At 45.9% G+C, this 27,074-nt stretch overlaps 1 protein-coding gene across 1 annotated transcript in view; it reads right to left on the reverse strand.

The window, feature by feature from the left end:
• LOC144775607 (dimethylaniline monooxygenase [N-oxide-forming] 2-like) overlaps window positions 1-27,074 on the reverse strand; it is a 283,147-nt gene that overhangs the window by 168,351 nt on the left and 87,722 nt on the right. The window contains exon 3 of the mRNA XM_078659238.1: window positions 7,774-7,962. Within this exon, the coding sequence (XP_078515364.1) occupies window positions 7,774-7,962 (189 nt within the window). The remainder of the gene's footprint in view (window positions 1-7,773; window positions 7,963-27,074) is intronic.

Genomic DNA, 27,074 nt, shown 5'->3' on the forward strand with positions numbered 1-27,074 from the left:
AAGATGCCGAAGTTTTTTTTCCGCCCGTTCACGGTATTTTCTGCGTGATCGCGTTGGAAATGACGTGTTCACGTCCTCTCGCTCGTGTTGGAGAATGACATGTTCGGGTTCTCTGTTTCTCGCTCCTTGTCGCGTTCGATATGACGTGTTTGCGTCCTCGCGTTCTCGCTTGCGGTGGAGAATGACGTGTTCGAGATCTCATACTCTCGCGGTGCATGATCGCGAGACGAATGACGTAAAATGGCTACCAACAATCAAACTTCTCGTGGAGCACACAACCGGATCGGGAAAACTTGTCGGTGAACGCGGGGATCCAGGCAAGGCGATCGTGCGCGCAAAAACGTATTTTTACAGCGCAAGCATGAAAAAAATTTCCCGTTCGCTGGGGATCGCGAACATTTTTGCATTTTTGCACTTTCCGCGGAACGCGGAAATGTCATATTATCGCAATTTCCGCGAGCGGAACGGAAGTTGACGCCCAGGCCTAGCAGGAAGTGAACTGTATAGAAAGGTGTTCTCAGGGGGTGCGGCTAAGCTGGCTGAGATGGTGCTGAAATCCCCTAGTGCTCAGGTGTATTGCCTGGCAATCTGCAATAATCCCCCCCCGAAACTCAATTTTGGGGGGCTGCCAGCACGGAAAAAGCGAGCCAGCTTTTAGCTGCTCATGTTCTGAGGGGCTGACGTCCAAATAGGGACTGCACGGCAATGAAGTCTGCGCGGTCCGTGTGATGGCTTAAAAATAAGATGGCAGCCTCCTGCTCCCAGGATGGGCTCTACTTCAAACATGCCCGGTTCGAGTGGCACAGCGCTGCCAGCGGCGGGGTATGAAACATGGGAATCCTGGACAGTCATTGCTACTAGAACCACTGAGCCTGGGCCTAGTGGGTATGCTCTGGCCTATCACCAGACAACGGAGGAGGTCGGGACAGTTAAAGGAGCTCGACCACCCCATACAGACAGCGTTGCCCATATTTTGTAACATTGAGTGCTGCAAGACCCTGAAGCGACACCCGGCCTGAGGTGTGCTGGATCCTGCAGGCCCGTGGAGGGTTGTTGGCACAGCAGGGATGGGCCACACCCAGGCTTGCCAGAGAAGCCTGGTGGAGCGACTGGCACATCGACGGCGTCCCTTTTCTGGTCCTACCTACACTGAGCATCTGTGGCCCCACACCTGCACTGGGGCCTGACCTGCAACGTGCGGGGATGGCACTACCTGCACTGGCACTGACATCGGGGTGCCTGCTGTCACACCGCAGGAGACTGCCAGATGCAGCAGGGAGAGGAGATGGAGACCCGCTCTGATGTGCTCCCATATGGTAGCAGTACAGCCGGATCCTTGGCCGACAATCGCTGACACAGCAGGTAGAAGTCTTGAGACACCCTGCTTAGCCCTATACCAACGTTATGAACTGAGCTTGCTGAAAAAGCCCAAACAGTGAGCTGTCCCAATAAGACCCAAGGCCAGCACACACTGATTTGTTCCAGTCCCTCTCATGGAAAGCTTACCTGCACAATACTGCTGGGCCCCTCGTCCCTGCAACCCGGAGGAATTGATCTTGCCAATGGGAGCGCCACCTATGAAGTGTGAAGGATCAAACTACTGCCGATGCCACGACGAGGGAGCACACTGGGCACTAACCTGCTTGGCTCACCCCAGACTCTGGGTGAGAGGAGGTCCCGGTGGACACTGGATGCAGCTCCATGGGGGTATCTTGAGAGGCTACAATCAGCATTCTGGGTGAGACCCGGGGGGTGGCCCTACAGAGTTCGCTACCTACAACGGCCCCTACTCACACACCTGGACTCACCCCGCAGAGGGCCATACAGTCTCTGACGGTAACCTAAAGGGGGTCCCAGACCTCTGCAGTGAGAGACCTTTGTGGCACCATCCACAAACATCTACTTGACACCGGAGATGAAAAGATAGATGCCCCAGAGGAGCCGCCCTCAATCTAATTGAACTGGCACTGTCACTGAGTCAAAACCGCAAACCATGACAACTTAACAGAAGGTTGGCCCCGAAGTCACTTAACTAACTTGTGCTCCCAGGCATCGCACCTGCACCACAGCCGAGATGTGTGTCAATATGCCTATCTGCACTGGAAAATACCTACAGGTGTGCTGTACTACACTGGAGACCGTGCTCTAGCCGCACACAGACAATCCTTGGCCTGGGTGTTGTACACACATCCAATGTGAATGGAGCCCTCAGACACCAGCACGATACATCAGAACACCCCTCCACTATGGGAAGACTGAGGTCAGCCACTATGGACCAGCCATCAACCTCTGCGGCCCCGCCCTCTGCTATTCCTAATAACCTGCAGGACGATGACGAACTGGCTCCTTCTACATCAGACAAACTGGACAGAGTTTTAGCAGCCATTGAATGCTCATGAATTACCATCGTAGCGAGGATAGGCGCCCTTGCTATGGACCTCAACCTCCTACGAGATGACCACCACAAGCTTGTAGATGAAGTCATTGACGGTGAGAAAACAATGTACATCCTACAACTCCTCACAAAGGACAACTAAGCTGCTATTCGAGAGCTCCAAAGCGGGGTCACTCAGCTGGAGAGGAAAATGGATGATTTAGAGGGATGGTCCCGCAGAAGCAATGTTCAAATACTGGGTTTCCTGGAATGAATTGAGGGCTCCGACCATATTGCCATTGGGCAAGTACTAGTTTAATTTTTTATACTAAATCATTTCTATGCTGCCTTCATCCTAGGAGATAGGGCACTAATAGAAACTATGGTTCTGACTGGATCATTTCTAAACTTCTTGAAGAAGATTCAAAACCACTGACGTTATTTTGCCAAAACCACAGGTGAAGCAGAAAAGGAATCACAGGACTTTTGATTAACTTGGAAACATCACACACAGTAGGACCACGTGACATTTGACCCAGCAGTCATTGCAAGCAGCATCATACAGCTTTTAACCTTAATGACAAGTAACTTCCACATCAAAGTGCAGCTTATAAAAGGCAGGGGTAAGAGCTGTATGTGAAATCATAGAAGCCACAGCTAAAATCCCTAGTGGTATGATCAATGCCAGGAATGTATCCAAAAGGGAGCAAAAGCAGTAACTGCAATATACGCTTCAGGCAGCAGCAAGCAGGCCGGAACCAGTTCCATCGTTAATTTGGAGGATGAGTGGTCTAATCCAGAGTTGTTGGGGCTACACCTAGCATGTCCGTCCTCATGCCTTTGTTATTGGTTGTTGTGCTACAAATGCAGTTATTTCTAAAGACCGTGGTCCCTAGACAATGATTACTGAGAGCAAATAATAAATATAGACCCAATCAGCACTATATTTTACAGCTGTCCAGCTGGACAGGTGTTTTTAATATATAGTTTCTTAAATATACACAAAATTCAGCAAGAAACAAATAAAGTGGGACAGAAGCCTGTATCCAACTTAGTGGGAAGGACGTACCACATGAAACAAAAAGGCTCAGGCAGAGTAAATTGTTTGTATGAGACACATTTTGGTAGGACAAAAAAATTATAGCGGAGACACCCTTACACATAATAACTATTAAATAAAGAGGTGTATATGGCGTACAACAAGTCGACTGCGTTTCAATCCTTACAAAAGATATACGATCATCATCAGGACATTAACAATGGTATGCCTGTATACATTTTGTCTCGATGCAGGTCAGAGTTATTTGGGGGAGGTTTGTTTCAGGCGAAGACCGAGTAGAAGTCCAGGCCAAGTACAAGGAGAGTAAAGGATGCAGACCACCGCGGCCGAGGTCTGTGCAGTTGGATGCTGGGTCAGAGTCGACCTAATACAAGCTGTCACAGCTTAAAGGAGGCGTTGGAAATGTTTGCGCCGCAGAGCCATCTCGAAATCAGAGTGGCCTATTGCAGTGGGCTGCTGTATATCAGGGAAGGAAAGCACAAATGCAGGGCAGTGAGCACCCTACTGTGAGAGCTGGGTATTGCACAGCATTAGCTTGTAGCTTTACTGCTGTGAGAGCAAGGAATTACGCATTGATTCACATGAATGCTGTTGCTCAGATGCACTGAGCTTTGATAGGGAATCAATAGAGGGCATCTGCGGCCCAGGACAGCCTCTAATTAGCATCTGTGTTAAATTAGTGCTCAATTCCACCCTTATCTTTTGCATTGCTCACTTATTTCAACTTTTCTAGAAAGCCAGCATTCATCCTAGCCCAAGAGAGGCCTAGGAGCTGCCACTGTTCAAAATGTTGAGAGCTGCCAGTAAAGTGCACATATAGGCCAACAGGAGTGCAGGGTCTGAATATGCACACCTGTGCACCTACACAAGTACACAGACACCAGCTTGTATAGCAGCAGTTTAAGTATCCTTTACATGCAAAAAATCCTTATCATATATACAGCAGCAGGAAGAAGAGACTGACAGAAGAGGAAGGGTAGGGAAAGTCAAGGGTGGAAGAGAGGAAGAGAGAGGAGAGTGAGGTGGAGAAAGGAGAAGCGAGGGAAAGAGAGGTTAAGGTGAAGCGAGGGGAGGGTAATAGGTAGGAAAGTTAGGGAGCGAAGAAGGAAGGTGAGTCAGAGTGAGGCAGGATAGAGGGGGAGAGAAAGGGAGAGAAAGGGAGGAAAGTGAGTTGGTGAGAAGAAGGCGGGTGAGTCGAAAAGACAGGAGGCAGAGAGTGAGAGGCAGTCAAGACAGAGGGTGGAATGTGTGACAGAGAAAGAAGATGAGGTGGAGACAAAGGGGTAAGATGGAGAGAGAGGAGGAAGACACAGAGAGAGTATGGCTAGGTGGAGGAATACATGAGGGTGAGGAAAAAAAGAAGAGGGTCAGGTGAGAGCAATATGAGAATGAGACAAACAGAGAGGAGGCTGTGGCAGGGAGAGAGGAGGAGTGTGGTGGGTGATGCCAAGAGAGCGGAGAGTAGGGCAGAGAAAAAGGAAGGTGAAGTGGAGAGCAGTGAGAGAGGAGGATTGTGGTGGGTGAAGCCGAGAGAGCGGAGCGTGGGGCAGAGAAAAAGGAAGGTGAAGTGGAGAGAAAAGAGGAGATACAGCTCATAGGTACAAACTCACAGAAATACAGAGTAAAAACCAAGAGACTGAGTGGGAGACACAAATCTTACTTGTCATCAAAGACATGAAAATGAGAGGCAATCCAACACTGGGCACAACCCAAACTTCACACGTCTCAGCAACAAGAAAGGAGACTTTTCACAATAATTAATAAAAGCAGAAAGGATGCAGCACCAGGACCAAAAGGTATGCCGATAGCAGTCTTCACAGTAAATCCATCTTATTGGTTGAAGCCAAAAGTAAGCCTATTCGAAAACTGCTATTCCACCTCTGCAGTTCCAGCATCCTGGCAAGGATCTGAGATGTACTCAGCTCACAAGAAAGGGAAAAAAGTGGATCTATTAAACTTCAGGTTCATTTTCCTTTTTGATGTAGATTTCACATACTTTGCTCCATTAATCCTTGAAGATCTACGGAAATGGATATCTGGTCAAAATCGGATCCCTTGGTTTCAAACAGGCTTAAGGAAGAATATGGAACCATGGATAACATTGTGGCATTTTCCCTACTTGTTCATAAAACAATAAAAACTGCAGAAATGTATGCATCATTAATTTCAAGAGAGTATTCGGTACTATTGATAGAAGACTACTATAGACAAAAGAAGGTGACTGAGTAATACAAGACAAACTAATAAAGCCCAGATTCGCACTGCACTCCAATAACTGGAATCAAGTTGAAAAAGGGGGCGATAGGTCTCAGAGAAACAAAATATTTATAAACAAAGAATTAAAGTAAGGATGTGTCCTCACCCCAGCTTTTTTTAACCTATTTGTGGCCGACAGAGAGAAGAATTTAATGAATCCAGGAGCATGTTCACTTCAATGAAGACCAATGCATCTAATCCAATTTGCAGACAATAGAGTCATCTTAGACTACGCCGATCAAGGAGTTCAGCAGACTAAATAAATCGAGCATATGCCGTGAACCCAATAGGTTAGAGATAAATCAAGAAAAGACAAAGGTACTGAGGTTTTTGAAAGGTGAAATCAACAACCACACCTAGAAAATGGATCATAAATTGATTATCACAGCTGCATCGTAAAAATAACTGGGGGCTAGATGTATCAAGCGTTTTACCGGTTGCGACCGGGCCGATTTGCAGAATCGGGCCGTTTGCAAACAGTAAAAAGCCTTTTGGGATGTATCATCCCAAAAGGCATTCGCAAAATAGAGAATTGCAATTTTTGCGATTACCCAATTTGCAAATGCATTTTGGAATCGAAATTTGAAATTTCCTAAATGCAATGCAGCCATTAAAAATTGGGACATTGCTTTAAGGAATCGCAAATTACCATCAACTCCAAGTTGGTGGTAATTTGCAAATTCTTAGAAAAATTCAAATTTTTGCATTTTTCTTAGTGCCATGTGGCGCACACACATGCCCTTAGGGCATGTATGTGCACCACATGTTCACACTTCCATTTTTTGGGGGTGCATCAGGGTGGCCTTTTGGCCCCCTATCACCCTTGAAATTGCATTCGCAAATTGCGGATGCCTTCCCATCGATTCCTATGGGCCTCTAGGCCCACAGGAATGAATGGGAAGGCATTCCTTAATAGCGAATCACAATTTGTGATTTTCTATTAAGGAATATGTAGTAATCACTATTTCTTTTGCAGAACCTATATACATTGCATTTTGCTATTCTATAATAGCGAATTGGTAAAATTCGCTATTCTAAACTCGCAAAATGCAATGGTGATACATCTGGCCCTATGTTTAGATTTTCAATCAACAGGTCAATATGAACTTCATACTCAGGCTTTTGAAAGCAAAGCAGCATCGCTAAAATACTCCTTTGTGAAATTATCAAAAAACCTGGATGGTCCATCAATAAATCCACTATTTCTTAGTAATGAGGGCAACATTTTAGCATCACTTACTTATGGATAGGGGCATTTTTAACTGCTGGTTTATTCTGGCTCAGAGTAAACTTTATAAATTGATTTTTAGACATCCGAATTCAAGCAACCAAGAGTGGATTCAACTAGAATTCAACTTAACTAATCAACCGCAACTGCTAACAGTAAACATAGCTTTAACAAGATACTGTCTGTGGCAAATGAAAACACAGAGGCAACAACTTGTTCAAAGGTTTCCTGAGATCGTGCGATATTAAACATTTCAGCAAGTGAATTTAAGATGTTACAGCGATTTTTGGGTGTTTTAATGGCATTTAAGGCATTTTGAGTGGCTCTGTAACATTAATGAATGTGGCTTTTAAAGCCGTAGATTCACGTTATGCTACTAAATGAATTTGCTGTAAATATTGAATGTTTTTAATTAACCAGCTATAAAACTGTTTTACTAAGGCACAACCACAACAGTTGGTGAAGAATGCTGCGCATCGCCCTACAAGTTCATTCAGCATTCCCAAAGCCACTTCTTAGAATAGGTGTGATGTGTGGCACAGCGGCTAGAGCAGCTGACTCTGGAGCCCAGGCTCACGGTTCAATCCTAGTGCCGGCGGCAGCTCAGCATCATGTGACTCTGGGCAATAGCTCACTTAATCTCCCCGATGGCCTCCAGCGCTTCTAAACTTTAATGGGTGACATGTTTGCGCTTTACAAATATGGACTATTATTATAGAAAGCCGGGAAACACTAGGCAACCCCATTCACCTCATGGCCCACCAATGCTTCTTCATGGCCCTCCCAGGTCCCAAATCTTGGAGTCGGGCCTCTTTCACAGCCTCATGTTCACTGCTGTACTGTGGACCTACTCACCTTGAACCGAATGTACTTCAGAAGGTCAAAATGATCAGCATACATCCTGAGGTATTCCAGCACTTTGGTGTTGTGTAGATAGGTTGGGAAATCCTCTGGGAAGGGAAAGTCTGTGTAGCACATCATCTCTTTGGAGGTGTTGGTGACCACAGAGCGATAAATACTACTCCGTCCATCCTCTACTTCTTCCTGGAAAAGAATCAGAAGACAAATGTAGGCATGGGAAATTGCAATTATATGCATAAATTGTTCATGCAGCATGAACAAGTACATAAAAGTATTGTTTTGCTCTACAGTAAATATCAATTATACATTATACTATAAACATAAATACAAGTGAATATTAAAATAATTAAACTGACAAGCAAAGGCAAGCTGGATAGGGGCTGTGTAGGATGCAGAGCCCCAGAGATCTGCTCCAATTTGTCCCATCGAAAGCTGTTTTAGCTGCCCATAAAGTCCTGGCGCGCTTTCCGGGCACAAAAAAGAAAGGGGATAAAAAAGATATTCTGGTGTGGGCCACAGATCTCTGGGAGGAGTGACTTGTCTGGTCCAGCAGATTGGCTTCGGGATTGCAGGAGCAGCCTTTTACCCAGAGTAGCAGCTGGCAGCATCGTAGCGGAGATGCTGAGTCTAGAGGCCCTGAACAGAGGCAGAAGAGGAGGAATGGTGGCCCTAGAAAAAATGCTGATAATGAGGAGTCAGGAGTAGAGTGTGACACCTCAGAGTTGAGGGGAGCCAGCAAGCTGTCGGCACAGTCTTTGATAGTTGCCTTCGAAGCTGAACCCACTGAGACCTATATGAGGGCGCCAGAGACAGTGCAGCACCACAGAGCATGAAAGGGAGGGGGGACGGGCCAAACCTGGCAATGCAATAACTGGGAAGTTACTGAGAACTTTGAGCGGCACCATCTGGACCGGGGAGAGGAAGACTTGAGGGATGTCCATGGATCCCTGGGCTGCAGAGACAGAGGAGGAATGGCAACTCAAAACTACATGCAAGCAACAAGAAGGTACGATGGTGAAATAATAATGGGTGGGTCACAGCTGAATTCAGACGCTACAGCACACTGAAAATGCCAGACTGGAACAACAACTGTTGGCAAGACAGAGTCCTGCAAGAGGACTTCAGGGATGGCAGAAGAAGGAGCCTATTGGGAGGAGACACTAGGTGGAGGAGAGGGGAGCAGAGAACAATGGACCCTCAGAAGACAGAAATAAAAGATAGCTTAAGTTTTAGAAGACAGAATGCACCCACTGCCTCATGGGGGGCGGGGGGCATCACTAAAGGCAGCACAGACTTCCCGGTAGCCTCTCTTGCAATCTAAGCGAACAGTAGGGAGATTCAAATGATAGGCCCCTCCCAACACAGAGACCATAGAAGAGGACAACGTTACAGGCTCAGGGCATTAGAACCTGGGAGTATTCAAGTGCAGGAGAACAAGGGAGTGCCATGAGATTCAGGGCACTTAAAGACTGTGATAGGGACCAGAAAATCACGTCAGACACTCCCGGAAAACATCTGCAGGTGCAAGGGAACAAGGCATAGAGAAGCCTGCAGCAAAAGGCAACAAGAAACAAATCAACCTGGAGTGAAAACATAGGCCAGAGCATTATGAGGTTAGGCTGAAGTGTGGCAGCATAGAGACTGGTAGTCCAAACCACAGGCATAACCACCATCTTCTCATTCAAAATATTTTCACTTAATGTAAATAGACTCAACCCAACTAACAAGAGGGTACAACTGTGAAGCTACATTGGGATGCAAGAGCTGGATATTACGCTACTACAGCACCATAATCAGTATCCCATTCAATTCTAGGCATCAGCTCCTACAAAAAATGTGGGAGTGGCTCAGTCAACAGATGGGGTGTAGGGATCAGGGTAAATAAAGAGATAAAGAGGGATGTTATATTAAATGACAACTCGCACTTTACAGCAGCCCATGCATTATAGTAAAAGTATATGTGCCAAACATAGCACAAGCCGCTTTCCTACTGAGGATACTGCAAAACTTGGAGACCAGGAGGGTGATGTGGTGGTGGAAGAAGATTTCAGCTTGGTTTGGGACCCAGAATTGGACAGAAACTAAAAGACCTACAGTGTCATGGGAGCTATGCCATGGGAGCTGTGTTTGGGAAATTAATGAGGTCAACAGGTACAGGAATGGTGGATGCCTAGAGATGTCTTGACACAGCTGTAAGGGCTACTCTTTTACTCTCATACTTACAAGTACTCAAGCACCAATTATGTCCTGGACTCCCATTTTCTCCTCAGACACACATTTCTGACATAACAATTTTTGACCATGCCCACCTTGAGATCTCCTAGGGCGGAGGAGTGGGGGATTTAGGAAACATTGAAGGCACCAAATAATCATCTTTAAAGATCCAGTCCATAAGGTCGTGACGGTAAAATAGAATGAAGAGTTCTTTTAAAATAACCCACCCAAAGATACTTCATGTCTCCACATGGGATGCCTTTAATGTAATTGCCCAAGGTGTAACCATTTCCACATGCGTCGGTATAGCTACAAAGAGAAAGATTGAAGAGAGTAAACTCACCACCTATGTTATTCAGGCTAAATCTGCCTCTCTCTACGATCCTTTCCCCCCCTGATGATTTTTAAACAAGTTCCTGAGATTCTCCGCCCTAGCTAAACTTCAATCTTTGACTCTATGTTTGAACATGGTGTTTTTCCCTCTTTATGGAAGGGGCCTTTGATTTTCCATTTATAAAGAATTCTAATTTTCATTAAACTGACACTAATAATTACAGGCCCATCTCACTCTTCCACTCCCTGCCAAATTGGTGGAGAAAGTTATGAATAAACAACTTACAGAATATTTACAGGAACATAACGTCCTGGATGAATCCCAATTCGGGCTCAGGGCGGAGCATAGCACAGAGACCGCTTCGGTAAAAGCCTCTGACGAAATCAGTGTGTGCTTGGATGCAGGTGGGCCTGCGGCTCTGATCCTCCTCGACCTGTCGGCAGCGTTCGACATGGTCGACCATAAACTACTACTTACTCGTCTAAATGTGCTGGGCATTACGGACAACATTTTAGCTTCGATTTCTTCTTTCCTAACCGGCAGGATACAATCCGTGGCATTGGGTAATTTTGTTTCCCCGTTTTTCATTCTCCCATGTGGGGTCCCTCAGGGCTCCTCAATGAGTCCTACACTCTTCAATGTTTTTGTATCCGAATTGGCTGCTTTAATTAGATCCTTTGGGATGGTGTTAACATCCTATGCAGACGAAAAGCAAATCATCCTGTCTATCTGTAGGGGTGTCATCTCACCAGTTAATAGATTCAGAGATTGTATGCTAGCATCAATACATGGATGAGTTCGCACTGCCTTAAGCTCAATTCAGGAAAGACAGAGGTGATTCGGTTTGGGAATTTTTCCTCTAACTGGTCACAGATCTGGTGGCCGGTTGAATTGGGAGCAGCACCTACCCCGGTCACCAAAGCAAAAAATTTAGGAGTGCTTACAGGCCAGAGACAAGATTTTGAATCACAAGTCAAGACAGTATCATCAGCTAGCTTCTTTTTACTCAAGCGGATCAAGAAAATTCTACCTCAAATCCCAATGGACAACAGGAAAACAGTGATTACCTCCCTAGTCATGGCTAAATCTGACTACTGCAATGGGCTCTATCTTGGAATGCCCGTGAAGCAGACTCATAGATTGCAGATGATCCAGAATGGAGCAGCGAGGCTCCTGCTGGAGAGCCCTAAGTTTCAATCAATAGGTAAACATTTTAGGAGACGGCATTGGCTTTCAGTTAAAGGTCGTATTAAGTTTAAGGCCTTATATGTCACATGTAAGGCACTCCACAACATCGGCCCTCAGTTTTTGAGGCGGTCATTAAAATGGTACATCCCAAACAGATGTCTCAGATCCGAAGGGGCAAAACTGATGATCTCTCAAAGATTTGGTAAGGCTAACTGGGGAAGTAGAAGCTTTACTGTGGGAGCCACAACACTCTGGAATGCCCTCCCCTTCTCCATTAGAAATCTTCCATCTCTTCCATCCTTCCATAAGGCTTTAAAGACTTGGCTATTTAATGAATAGTTCACCTGCCTGCTTTCTGGACTGGTAGCGCCAAGACACCGTTTGGTATTCGTGTGCTGTATAAATCCTAATAACATTACATAACATAGATAAAAGAACTTGTGCAGCATATAAGAAGAAAGCTAAGTGAACTACACAGAGTTCAGAGGCCAGCTGAGAGTATATCAAATGATCAAGAAAGTGCCTGCCCTCTTGAAATCCATACAATACTCCTATGAAAGAAAGAAAAAGATTAGATCCCTCCTGGCCAAGAGACTGCACTTCTAGAGAATGAAAGCATACATTGCTAAGATCAGACAGGCAGATGATAAAAGGACAATACATAACTGCCAAAAGTCTTCAGGAAATTTATATGGAGACCTTCAGACTGGAGGAGGGGACTGCTAAGAGAACGTAAAGGCCTTCTTGTATGAATGAACCTGGTCAACCCACTCAGAGGAGACCAACGAATCCCTAAAGGAAACAAATGCCACAAAAGAAATATGTGAGGCATTTAAAGGTATTCACCCCAATAAAACAGATCTCAAGCCCAGAAAAATACCAGAGGAATGCATTTGATAAGGACCCATAGGATTTCTAAACACGGAGCAAATGTACTCACTAAAATCGTCATCAGTAGAATAGGTAACCTGCGATCAGGCATGATTCGTCTGGATCAAGCGGGATTCATCAGGCAATGTCAGGGAAGTGATAATATCATTCTACTGCCCACCTAGTGAAACAGGTTGGCAGGAAGGGGCTCCCATCTATTCTGCTGTCACTTGATGCAGAAAAAGCTTCTGATAAAAGTGAGCTGGGGTTCCTAGAGCCATACTGGACAAAAAAGGCTTAGAAGAGAGAACAAAATGGTGAACCACGACAGGGTCCAGGGGCCCAACAGCAACCATTTGGGTAAATGGACTGAGATCAGCCAGGTTTCACCCCACATCCACTCAACAGTGTTGCCCTCTCTCCTCCCTATTATGTGTTGGTGGGAACATTACCTGTAAAAATCAGAGCCAGGCATGTAATCAAGGAAATCCCCTTTGTGGGGAAGCAGCACAAACTCTGCTTCTTTGCTGATAACATCCTATTAACCTTAATGAACTTGGTATTGTCCCTGCATGAGGTGATTGAGGAACTGTACTGATTTGAAAGGGCATCAGGTTTCAAAATCAACACACAAAACTGTTTAGTCCCAGGCCCAATGTGGCTAAACTGCAATACCTCAGTCCATTCAGGTGGGAGAAATAATCCATTAGGTATTTTGAGTTAAACATAAATAGGCTTTCCTGTTTTCAGTTTCTATTTTTGGTAATTTCTGGTGGGGTTTTTCCAGTTTTTTCAATACCTTAAAAAAGCAGTGGTTATCAGTGGTTACACATTTTCGTGCCATTAAAACCAACAGAAACAGTGTTTTTCCAGTGTTTATGGAAATGTAATTTAATTTAAATTTTTGCTTGCTTTCTGTACTGATAGTGCATCTGTATATATAGTGTGTGCAAAGGGTATATGAGGTCCAAATACATTTTTACTGCACCAGAAAGGACTACAAAGTCAATAGCACGCTTCATTAACTTTGAAGATTGTAAAGATGCTTTCGGCATACTATCTAGCAAGTGACAAGGATCTCTTACAGGGAAGCACTTCAGCTCAGGTATCAATTTTGAAAAACCATCATACAACTTTTTCACATACGTAACTGAATTACTGCAAATATAAATAATATCACTCCAATCTTAATTGAACTTGGTAGGACATTTTTTCAGCAGCATTTCGAGTGACACTGCATTCTATGTTTACCAAACGTCTGGTGTCATGTTTTCACCCCTATCTCAGATGCTTGGTGACAACATTCTTTTCATTTAATACCTGTCACTACATCTTGCATTGCATGTTTAAAGCTTGGGGTGTTTGGCAATTCACTTACAATCAATACTGACTCACTAGAAAAGGGGGCTGATGTATCCAAAGATTTCACCCATTCTCTGTATGTGGGTAAATGTGATGGTACATATTTGGAAAGATTCTTATGAAACCAGCCATTTTACCTATCATTGAAATCAAATGTAGCCAAAATATCAAATATGATTTCGATATTACCCGATTCTCTACAGTTTATAAAATAACTAAATAAGAACTAAAACATGCTTCTAAACACTGCATATTTAGACCAAAGACCACAAAACTGAAAAAAGCTGAAGGAAGAAGAGACAATGTTTTAGTGACATCCCTAAACAACCAAACTCAAGCAGAATAATGTTAGCCCAGTCTTTCTTGATGCTACCATGTATAACAAAGTTACATTGTATCGGCCCCTTCAGGAAGAAATACAAATTTCTCTTTCACTCATCGTTTCCTTTCTTTGAATGGCACTTAGTTTGTGATTGCAAAGGTGTTTTTTCAGTGGTTATATGTTTACACCGGTGATGCCTAATTTCTTTTCGGTAGGGTTTTATCAGTTATTATAGGTTGAAACCTAAAACCAGATAGCCTAAACATAAATAACAGGTTGTAGGACTGGAGTGATGGTAGCTGACCCTTCACCACAACTTTAATATATGAGGACCCAAGACACACAAGGTCCTTCTGTATTACATGGCTGGGATGTATAAACATCGTCAAAATAAACATACAAATGAGGATCCTGCATGTTATACCAACATTCCCTTTATGTATTTCGTCACCAAACATTTTGCCTCTTCAAAATGAGCTGATGGAGTATGGGAGGGACAGGATAAGAGCATGAATACCCCGACAGGCCATGAAATCTCCCAGAGACCAGCAGGATTTGGCGTATCCCAAACTTCTGTGCTTCTATCAGGCATCAACCTTATGATTCACTGTGAAAGAGATTGAGAAAATATGGGTCTTCATGGATTGGGAAGTAGTTGGATCTTGTTATGAAATTTGGCTTCATTATGGAAGACACACTGCCCACAAAATCTTCATCGAGTAACGCCCTTTAAACTGCACTGGAGATGTGGGCAGAATTGTCTGAGCAGTTAGATCTGGCCTTGCACGCCACACCATACATACCCTTTTATCACAACCTGGAATTCACCTCAGTTATGTGGGGAAACAACTTCGAACAATGGGAGAAGGGGGGATGTATTCTTATATCTTTGGCATTATCAGTCAAAATGCTTTCGGTTTAATTTTGCTTTGCTATATGCTTAACTGATGACAGCCTATTAATCAATACTTTGTTCATATATACAAAATCAAAAAAGAGAATTTAGCAAAAAAAAGACCAAGTAACCTCCGAAGTAACAATACTTAAAATTTCTGTAGCTATAGATACTGGATCACAGTACTGGAAATCAGTAGTGTAGAAAAGGAACGAAATGTCTTCAGGCTAACATGGAAAATGGACCACCTATTCCCATGCAGAGTAGTAAAAGCATTCAAAATTGGGGCGACAGGGCTCTTTATAGCGGAGGTGGTGGAACTAGAAGTGGGGATAATATGTAATGTACAATAACAATATTCCCTGCGGAGAAACACTAATTGCAAAAGAACGAATTCGTGCTGCATGACAGGACGTCTATATGCATAACTCACAGCACACTCACTTATCATCAGGGCAGCAAAAGGTGCAATAGGCAGATGCTCCTCAAATTAGGAGGGAGGATGGACCTGTTTATGTGTTTTCTATATTCGGATGATAATACCCTCATTACCCACACTGAAATTGCATTGCACAAGATAGTAAATAGATGAGATAGCTCTGCTTTTTTTCAAAGACCTTACAAACTCTGTTGCTTCTATTTTCATATTTAGGGCTGGTCTCTTTTCTGCACCTATTAAAACATATCAGGCCAAAATGGAGCCTTTTGCTCCAGTTGGAGTTGAATTTTGGGGCTACTCAAATATGAATTCTTTATATTTGACCTAGAATGATGTTTAGAGCCCAATGCGCCTCCTACCTAAATGTACCCTCTGCCTATATTAGAAGAATATTGCAAGTCAGGGAACTCTGAGGTTACTTGTAATATCATTTTAATACATGGCAGAGGGTATTTTATTTCTTTTAATACACGGCTAAACCAACACCCTTCCCAACAACCGTTTAAATACTTGGCGTCCTACTCATTCATAAGAAAGAGCGGGAATATTTGCAGCCACCAAGAATAAAAGTAAAATCTGTAGTATGAAATTAAATACACTAAAAAACTGTTCGAAATGTGTTGCAGAACGATATTTGAATCAGTTTACAGCAAATCAGATTTTAAAAAAATCTGCAGTTCAGAATGTGCAGAAACCTGCTAAACCTATGACGGATAGCGTTCACCTAAATCTCCATACACACCCGATACAACGAGGCCTCTTAAAACGCGCGCGTATATTCTATCCCCCGCCCCTCCCCCCCAGCTATCTCATCCTCCATAACATTTTGTCCTTTTACATCTTCTCTCCCTTTTTAGTTGTGTCTTTTTGAGCTTTAATTATATCGATATAGATACAAGTTGGATTGCAACAACCCTTGGAAATAAACTGATTTCTCTGGAAATCTCTGAAAACTCTCTTTTACAACTACTGTAGCATAAGCGAAAACAGCATACCAAAAATGTTGTTCACTATAATTTTTTATGAGTCCTATTTGTTTTTCTTCTATGTTTTTTCCCGACTTTCCTAAAAGGAGCTAAATAAAAGATAAACTGACATTACAAAGATGCTTGATACTCTAAAGTGGAGCAAGCTATGAGACTTTGGAAAACAAATGACGCCTACTGGCATCAGTTACCACAGCAATTGCAAGTACTGGGATCTGAGGAAGCTTCCTCAAAACATCAGGGGCAGAGAGTGAAGTGGTCAGGATATGTCTGGAGTTAGAGGAGGTGTCAGCAGGTCCGTTTTGGAGTAGTTGTTTCAGAGAAGCGGCATTTGTCTGCTTCAATGAATTGCAGCGTTCGGTACACGATCTTCCAAACTTGTTTCCCCGGTGGGCCACTAGGGTGGGGGCTAGTTTTGGGCCCCCGGGGGGCTTGTTTTGTTACCGTGGGACAGTAATATCGACACCTTGTAACAAAATCGGTCTATACCGGCCCTAGTAAACAGCTCGGCCGCACCCCCTTTCCCCCCCAGCGGAGGTCAGCTGAGCAGTTTACCAGGGCAGGTTTCGGTTCCCAGTCCGTTCCTGTGTATTACAGCCCGGTGGAGAACATGCTAAGTGGGCATGACAATTTGGCTGTCCCAAGACGGTGTACCAAACCATCATGCACACTTAAGTGCATGGACCACTCCACCCCTGAGACACCAGCCCCGCCCTGCCCTACCCTAAGCCAGCCCTGTAGCTACGAAAAATAAAATGATAATAACCTTAGTGGAGGAGACACGTCTGTATACACCGCAAGTCAACAAAATATTTGCTAACTCGATTTATCCTTCAACTCTACTTGACATATTGGCAGGGCATAGCTGTTGATATTTGGGGAGGGATAAAATGACAGATAAATGCCAGAAGATCACTAAAGGCTCGTGACGGGCGATTATTGCACCTTAAGTGTCAGTTCTTCTTGGGTAAAATAGTTATTGCTTTGGATAATGACCAATTCATAATGGGGGCCTAAGCCGGAACAAACAGTTGTGCACCTCTGCAGTGGTGAAAGTTGCTGCTCAAGTAATAATCAATCAATCAATCAATCATATCATTTGTAAAGCGCACTACTCACCCGTGAGGGTCTCAAGGCGCTGGGGTGGGGAATGCTGCTACTGCTCGAAAAGCCAGGTCTTGAGGAGTTTTCTGAAGGTCAGCTGGTCTTGGGTCTGCCATAGGTGGATGGGGAGGGTGTTCCAGGTCTTGGCGGCAAGGTGGGAGAATGATCAGCCGCCTGAGGTCGCTCTTCAGAAGCGGGGGACTGTAGCGAGGGCAAGGTCGGCAGAGCGGAGCTGGCGGGTGGGGGTGTAGAAGCTGAGTCGTCTGTTGAGGTACGTTGGTCCAGTGTTGTGGAGTGCCTCGTGTGCGTGGGTGAGGAGCTTGAAGGTTATCCTCTTGTTGACCGGGAGCCAGTGAAGGTCTCTCAGGTGGGGTGTGATGTGGCTGCGGCGAGGGATGCAGAGGATCAGGCATGCAGAGGCGTCCTGGATGCGTTGGAGCCGTCTCAGGAGTTTGGCCGAGGCTTCTGCGTAGAGAGCGTTTCCATAGTCCAACCTGCTGCTGACAAGGGCCTGGGTGACTGTTCTCTTTTCAGTGGGGATCCACTTGTAGATCCTTCGGAGCAAGCGGAGGGTGTTGAAGCAGGAGGAGGAGACGGCGTTGACATATAATTTGTAGCTGTTTGTAGCTGTTTAGACTATGAGACGTGCTCAGACGAGAGTCCAATGCTCTCCTCGCCACTGGAGTCAAGTTATCCTGGCTGATGATGTCTGATAGCCAGAAACCGGTCCTAGGATGCTTGATTCCGGTCCAGGGAAGACATGGCTTGGTAGTTCGGGCTGGACTGTTCCCATGAGGCACAGGGTCAAGGCTGATTTGCATATGGCCATGTCTGAACTGGGGTGGTGTGGTGAGCAAAAAAACTATGGATTTAGGCCCAGATCTTTGTACTGGGGTGAATGTATGACATTGTTCTGCATTCTGTGCATCAACTGTTGCTTTTGCATTGGTCACCCCGAGTGGGACGGGTATGCTCAGACGTGAGTCCCGTGCTCTCCACGTCACTGGAGTCAAGCTATCCTTGCTGATGACGGCTGATAGCCAGAAACCGGTCCTAGGATGCTTGTTTCTAGTCCCGGGAGGACCTGGCCTGGCAGTTCGGGCTGGACTGTTCCCATTGGGCGCAGGGTCAAGATTGATTTGCATATGGCTGGGTCTGAACTGGAAAGGCATGGTGAGCAAAAAAAACGATGGATTTAGGCCCAGATCTCTGTACTGGGGTGAATGTATGACATTGTTCTGCATTCTGTTCATCAACTGCTGTTTTTGCATTTGTCACCCCGAGTGGGACGGGTATGCTCAGATGTGAGTCCCGTGCTCTCTACGCCACTGAAGTCAAGCTATCCTGGCTGATGACGGCTGATAGCCAAAAACCGGTCCTAGGATGCTTGATTCCGGTCCAGGGAAGATATGGCTTGGCATTCCGGGCTGGACTGTTCCCATGAGGCACAGGATCAAGGCTGATTTGCATATGGCCATGTCTGAACTGGGGTGGTGTGGTGAGCAAAAAAACGATGGATTTAGGCCCAGATCTCTGTACTGGGGTGAATGTATGACATTGTTCTGCATTCTGTCCATCAACTGTTGTTTTTGCATTTGTCAACCCGAGTGGGACGGGTATGCTCAGACGTGAGTCCTGTGCTCTCCACGCCACTGGAGTCAAGCTATCCTGGCTGATGACGGTTGATAGCCAGAAACCGGTCCTAGGACGCTCGATTCCGGTCCAGGGAAGATATGGCTTGGCATTCCGGGCTGGACTGTTCCCATGAGGCACAGGATCAAGGCTGATTTGCATATGGCCATGTCTGAACTGGGGTGGTGTGGTGAGCAAAAAAACAATGGATTTAGGCCCAGATCTCTGTACTGGGGTAAATGTATGACATTGTTCTGCATTCTGTCCATCAACTGTTGTTTTTGCATTTGTCACCCCGAGTGGGACGGGTATGCTCAGACGTGAGTCCCGTGCTCTCCACGCGACTGGAGTGAAGCTATCCTGGCTGATGACGGCTGATAGCCAGAAACCGGTCCTAGGATGCTTGATTCCGGTCCAGGGAAGACATGGCTTGGCAGTTCGGGATTGTCTGAGGAGCAATGTGCACATGCATGTTTTTGAGGGGTCAGGGGTTATGGTAGAGATCAAGGAGTACGTCCTCTTAGTATTGGGTCACAGATACATATTGTATTTGATGCAATAGTAAACTGGTAGATTATCATAGTCATTAGTTTCATGAAGTGGATATAATATCTTGTTGGGCAGGGCCTATGTCTTAATTGGAGTAGAGTCAAAATGGAGGTGTTGATGTGCATGTCACCTGCAGACTGTGTGCCTCAGGACTGTGCTGCTAAATGAACACAGAATACTAAATTGGAAGCTGTAAGATATATTCATGGAATAAAGCAAGCATTGCTTTTCTTCCCATATCTTCACTGTAGCTAAGTGCAGCAAAGATGTGTCTGGACAGAGATGAGCAAAGTATTTTTCTTTAGTGGACAGTTTCATCATATATTAGTTGCTTCCTGCACCACAGACAATGTCAACTTATAAATTGTGCACTCGAACACACATCGAAGTGCCATCAAAACCACAGCATCACAGTCTAGACTCATAGAGCATGTTGACATGGTACCATCCTTCTGCTTTTTCTGATAAGGAATACAACTGTATGTACTTCACTTTGCAGAAATCCATCCATCAATCCCTCACTCTCTGGCTTCTGCCTCACATGGCATTGGCTTCAGATGTGACATGACCATAACCCTCTTGGAGCTGTCTCACATACAGTGTATAGTTATGTCCTTGGCAGTTGTTGGACTAATAGGCTAATATAAAAACAATCATTAGCAAACCACTATGTGTAGTCTTTAAATGGGCAATCTATTGGCTTTGCAAATGCCAGGAGTCAAGCCATATTTGTTAGTAATCTTAGTGAAAACCCAGTCCAAGTAGGCCATCAATGCGTATTTAATAATTTTGATTCATGTGCAATGGTGCATTTGAACTTGAGTGCATGAGAGTATTGTGCCGCGTGCATGTACGGTGACGCATGCATGTGTTTTAACATACGGCAGTCATTTCTATTTACTATTCTCATATGGTGGATGGCCATGTTAGGAAGAGAAGTACATTAAAGTAAATAAATAAATAGAATAAAGTGTGCACCAACACAAAAAAGGGAAAAAGCACCCTCTAAGCATATGATATGTATTGGAAACAATAGGACTACAAATGCACAGCTAAAGTTACCCGAAGCCAACAAGTAACAATGCCAGTCCTGGACTCTTTGCCCTGTAATCTCACTCCTCTTGTTTTTTCATATCCATGTGTGTGCATGTCTACCTTGCTGATCTTCCGGAGCCCATGCAATTCCTTTTATTTATTTATTCACTAGTGTGTCTGAATGCTGAAGCATGTTCACATGCATCAGAGCCATCTATGGTGCTGGTGGTGCCTAGTGCGACAATCTTTTTTGGGGCCCCCAAAGACTTCCTTTTACACAGATTCCCTCACGACCACCCTCCAACAGTGCCCCTCATCTCGCCATAGCTCCTCTCTTACATGAATCCCATTTGTTTTATAGCATTGCTCATACCACTGCAGGGTGTTGGAGCAATTTACATCAAACATACACCCAATATACAGAGACAATTAGCCACACGTGTAAATAATTCTATAGGAAATATTTCCTAGCACAATGAGGATTACAAGGTATAGGAATTGCATGCCATCCATACTATTAGGCAGTATGTTTTTATCTGGCCTGGAGAAGCACAAACACAGGGTTTAAAACTTACGTCAGTGGTCGGGGTTAACTTTACTAATAAGAATGTATGTTTAACTAAACAAACTCTTTCTAGCAACTTTAGGATAATGAAAAGACATGCCCTTTGCACGAAGCTCTTTGATGAGAGCACATAGGTCACTGTATTACAATAGGAACTGCAAGTGATAAAAGGATTTATGTGACAAAAGCAGAAACCCACTGAGCTATCAACATACAAATACGAGTTTGTGATCTGCGTGGTACCCGTTCTTTGCAGCAGGCATATTAAGCGTCTGTGTTACTTAATGATGAGCCTAAACTTCCACCAGATAACTCAACCTCACTTCAGCAGGACATTAATCAGCAGCATTATCTTGACATTTTTATTGTTGCTTGAAAACGGCTGTACATATAAGGAACTATGCTGCAGGTTTTCTTAAACCCTAGTTACTTCTAGACACAGCACCCCCCACCCCAAAGGTCAGAGCCACCGCACTAAAGGCAGCCCTGCTTTGCATTATGTGATGTTTGTAGTCTCGTCTCCGTGGTGGTCATCTATGTCCATCTATGACTTGTGGCCTGATGTAGATTATCTGCCAGATTCATCAAGCTTAATTGCGCTAGCAAAGGGCCAGATTCTCAGAATCTTGCCTTTTGCGAGTCCAATTTTAGCATTTGGGATTCATCATCCCAAATGCAAAAATCGCTAATAAAGAATTCGCACATTTGCGAGGAATTGCATTTAAGGAATCTCTATTAGAGATTCCTTAAATGCAATTCATGAACCATTTTAAAATAGCGAATTCCCAATTTAGGACCGCTATTTACCACGAAGTCAAACCTCGTGGTAAATAGCGAAAACTTAGAAAAATGCATTTTAATGCATTTTTCTAAGTTGCATGTTACACACACACACATGTCCTTTGGACATGTGTGTGCACAACATCAGTGTAAATTCACATTTCAGGGGTGCTACAGGGTGTCCTTTGGACACCCCTGCACCCTTGAAATCGCATCCTTATTTGCGATAAGCAAATTGCTAATCGCAAATAAGGAATAACTCCCCATTCATTCCTATGGGCCTTTAGGCCTATAGGAATGAATGGAGAGTTATTCCTTATTTGCGATTAGCAATTTGCTAATCGCAAATAAGGAATGTGTAGGAATCGCAATTTATTTAGCAATTCCTACATGAATCCCGTTTTGCAAGTCCTTAATAGCGATTCCTTATGAATCGCTATTAAAGACTCGCAAAACGGCCCTTTCATGAATCTGGCCGTTAGAGTTTGGCGGATGGGCTACTCATCACAAAAATGATGGCTATCCTGTCTGCCTTATTACATGTGCATTATGTCCCAGGGCACTTGTAATAAGGCGCATGGGATATCCCTCACGTTTGTGATGGAGTTACCTGTCCACCAAACTCTAAATCCTTCCCTCAGTTTTTTTTATTACTGGCAGTCTCATATGGCACACTTTTTTATATAACTGTGCCACAGTTATGTATGTTCAAGTTTGCTTCCAGCAAAGCTTGCACACTTTAGTTGACCTTGACAATAAGAAACATACCTTACAGAATATGGTTTCTTGCACAATAAAAGCTCAGTGTGATTTCTACCCTTTCCACTTTCCCACCTGAGAAGATTACTTTCTAGAATTTTACCTCGTGTATAAGGTATCTTAAAGTTATCACACAGAAGTTATCTGGACTAGGGGTGGGTGAAACTTGCTGAGCTATACTCTGTAGAATTCTGCGTAGTTATATAAAAACTCCGTGAGATTCTGTGGAGTTCGACGAGCAGCTGAATTTCATCACGTCGCATTCATTTTTTAGCATCAGGAGCTTGTTCCGCGCTGTAAAATCAGCACGAGCTGCCCCACGTGCCAGAGCGTGCTGCCTTTTTCTGCTGTTCAAGTAGAAAACCCTTGATTAGATTTTCTACTCAAGTGGCAGGTTTCTGAACACGAACATTAGCGAGCTGCCGTGACCGCACGTGTTGATAAATCACGCCTGGACTCGTCCTAGCGCTTGATTTTCTCGCTCATGATCAGCAACGTAGCATTCGCAAGATGCAAGTGTGAAAAATTCTGCCACGTGGTGGTTTGCTGTGTGCTTCGCGCAAGAACCACGCTGTTACTTGAAGTGTAAAAGGCCATTTTATTAGGACAAGGTTGCAATCCTTTAGACTTTATTACATAGTACATAAATGCAATAAATATACTTTCCCCACCCCATACCGACTCATTCTCCATTCCTCCTTCTCAAAACCATCTCACCTGTTTGACTCTTCCCCATTCACTCGGTGACCTCCTTCCTCTCCCCATTCTCACCTTCACTTGCCCTCCAAGCATCCTCTGTTGAATTTCCTTCATTGCCTCCCGCTATCAGTCACCCGTGTACTGTTTTCCCCCCAGAGGGGTGGATCCGCCCGTATGTGACTCGCCACCCCTCCAAAGTACCGACAACCAGGGAACCCCCGGAGGGCGGTTCACTGCCCCACCCCCCCCCCCGCTCTCCCAGGCACCTTTCGCCTCCTGTCCGCCAACCCCGCAGCACCCGGTGGACGACCAAACCACCACCCAAACGTATGTTTTATATAATTCACCGTTGATGAGACAACCGTCCGTCGCGAAAGGTGCCAACCTTCCCAGCACCACTTGAAACCTCAAGTTCCTGTGCAGCTAATGCATCTGCCACCTTGTGGCACCCAGTGGCCGACCAGCCACCACTTCAACATGCGTCTTGCGCAAACAAATAGTCTTATCCAAGGAATCCCATGTCCAGAAAATTTGTCCCCCCTTTCCGTGAAAGACCATGCCCCCTTTTTCTTGTACCAGTGTAACCAAAACCTTTGACCAGCCAAACCCTGTCAGTGACAGGAGTCCCCCTTTTTATTCGGTGAACGACCATCCACCACCTGTGTCTGAACCCAGATTTACAGAGCACATTGCGTCTAGCCAAACCGTGGCCAGGAATGTGTCCCCCATCGCGGTCACTGCGTCCCGCATAAACCAATCACATATTGCAAGCCACTCCTCGCCTCTAAAAGGTGCCCCCCCACGTGGTGAACGACCATCCACCACCTTCACCTGCATCCCGTGCAAAACAGATAAGATTATTATTAGGCCAAACTTTGCTGGCGACCAGTGCCCCCTCTGCAGTGAACGACCATCCACCCCTTTGCTAGCATCCAGCGTAAACATATAGGTTTCTCGGGCTAACACCTGGTTTGTGCCAAGTGCCCCCTTTCCGGTGAACGACCATCCACCTTTTTGCTCGCCTCCATTGTAAACATATAGGATTCTTGGGCCAAAACCTATTAAGTGCCAAATGCCCCCCTTCGTGGTGAACGACCATCCACCATTTTGCGTGCAACCAGTGTAACTGAAGATTTTTGGGCCCACATGTTCCCTGCGACGAGCACCCTTTCCCCGGTGAACGACCATCCACCCTTTTGCTGGCATCCAGCGTAGACATAAAGGTTTCTCGTGCCAACACCTGGTTTGTGCCAAGTGCCCCCCTCACGGTGAACGACCATCCACCCTTTGCTTGCATCCCGTGTAGACAGACAGGATTCTTGGGCCAAAACCTGTTAAGTGCCAAATGCCCCCCTTCGCGGTGAACGACCATCCACCATTTTGCGCGCAACCAGTGTAACTGAAGATTTTTCGGGCCCACACATTGCCTGCGACGAGCACCCTTTCCCCGGTGAACGACAATCCACCCTTTTGCTCACCTTCAGTGTACAGATAGGATTCTGGGGCCAAAACCTTGTTCATGCCAAGTGTTCCCTTCGCGGTGGATGATCGGCCACCCTTTTGCTTGCCACAATTGTAAACAGATCAGAGTTGTTGGGACCGAAACTTTGTGACAAGTGCCCCCTTCGCGTTGAACGACCAGTCCACCCCTCTGCTTGCATCCTGTGTAAACCCACTCTGAATATTTGGGCCAAACGTCGCTTGTGAAAAGAGCCCCCTTTGCGGTGATTGACCATCCACCACCAGTACCCGTACCCAGCTGAACCAGTGACGTGTGTGGATGAACAGATCCCTGTCCATGCAGGTGACCCCCATCCTGGCGCAATCCCCCTCCTCACACCAGTACCTGTGTCCTTCAATAGCCCCCCCCTTTGACCCACCCCGCTGCAAGGCCCCGAGTCATCCCTGTGACCAAATCGCCCCATTATCCGCTTCAGTGCACCATGTCCCTCTCCATGCATCATAGTATAAAGCCATACCCACGACATCCTAGCATACGTCTGTCTCCCACCTGTATCCTCAGAACGGGGCAACTCCTTATTTCTCAGAACACATTGCCAAACGTCAATGCCACAAATCCCCACACACATCCTGCAGATTCCCTCAATATTGCACAGCCCTTGAGCAAACTGGCCAGTTCGCCTCTTCTGTTGGTCCATGCCAAGAAAAGGGGGGGCCCACCCCCGCCAGGCGATCGCCTGGGGTCCTGTTCCACTCCCAACACCTGCAGTAGAAAAGAATAATTAGTCCTTCATGAAGTCTATCCCTCTTCCCTTAGCCCCTGTTCAGCCAGTGTCCAGTCACCACGTCATCACAGAAACAACTAGTCGTATACCAGTAGCCCTGAAACCTGCAGCCGCTCCCCCCTAGGGCCCCGCAACCACTAAAAGCACAGCCACACCATCCTCACAAAGAGCCTCAAAGCACCCAAGTCGCCCTGCTTGAGAATCAGGCGCTCCATTATGTACCCCAAACACACCAGGCGCCACACCGCCGGTAACCCTATGCATCGCCCATTCATCCGCTGATCCACGGTGACCACAGCAACCCGCCTCCAGGGGGAACTAACGAACTCCCAGGTCCCCTTTAACTCTTTTTTTTTTTTTTATTTCCGAAATTCTTTATTGTATATAGAAAAATATAATTTTACATACATGGAAGAGGCTTATACATGAACTCTTGAGAGAAGCATAGTTGCCAGGCTTTTCGCCGCTGCCCGCACGCCATCTCCCCACACCACACATCCCAAAAACCATCCCTACACCTACCCTGAACACTCCTGCACCATTCAGCCTCGCACTCTGCGCACCTATTAAAGATTCACCTGCCAGACACCCCGCCTAAACCCCCCTCCCCCATGTGCAGCACTCGCAGACATACCGTAAAGCCGCCTGCACCTCAGGACCCCCACGCGCTTCAGACCCCCGGCCACCCTTGTTCGTTACAGCATGTGTTGGACCCGGCCTCGTGGCGTGGTCCTACCCCTCCCGCATGGCGGGCCCTGGACGACATCGGCCCTCCATCGACCCGCTGTCGCCCCCCGGACACCACCCTCAACGAACTCTCGACGAGAGCCGCCCCCTGGCAACCCCGGCTCTCCCCCTCTGGAACCCGGCGAACCCGGCTTGCCCCAACTCTGCAGGTCCGGTCACCACCCCGGGCCAACCTTTCTGGCCCGACTCCATCTTGGGCCCATCGCGTCCCGAGCACGTGGCCTCGGCCCGACCCCGGCCGCGGCCCCAGCGAAGCCCCGACATCGTGGCACCAAGATCAACCCAGGTGGTAAAGTGGCCACTTGGCGGATTCCGGAGGAGAGGGGTTTCGATGGCCCTCCAGCCGTCCCCGGACACATGGTATCGATCGCCCTCCAGCATCCCTGGGCGCTGGCTCCACCCCCCTGCGGAGTGTCTGGACACCTTCATCCCGGCACCTCTGCCCCACAGGCGCGAGGGTCCGGACATCAAAGGACTCCAGTCCTATATCTGGGCCAACCCTGGATCAGGAAGTCAGTTGTATCTGGGAGTCGAAGCCCTGCTGACCTCGTTGCGGCTGATCCCGATAA

This window comes from Lissotriton helveticus, chromosome 1_1 (assembly GCF_964261635.1).
Source record: "Lissotriton helveticus chromosome 1_1, aLisHel1.1, whole genome shotgun sequence".
NCBI lineage: Eukaryota > Metazoa > Chordata > Amphibia > Caudata > Salamandridae > Lissotriton > Lissotriton helveticus.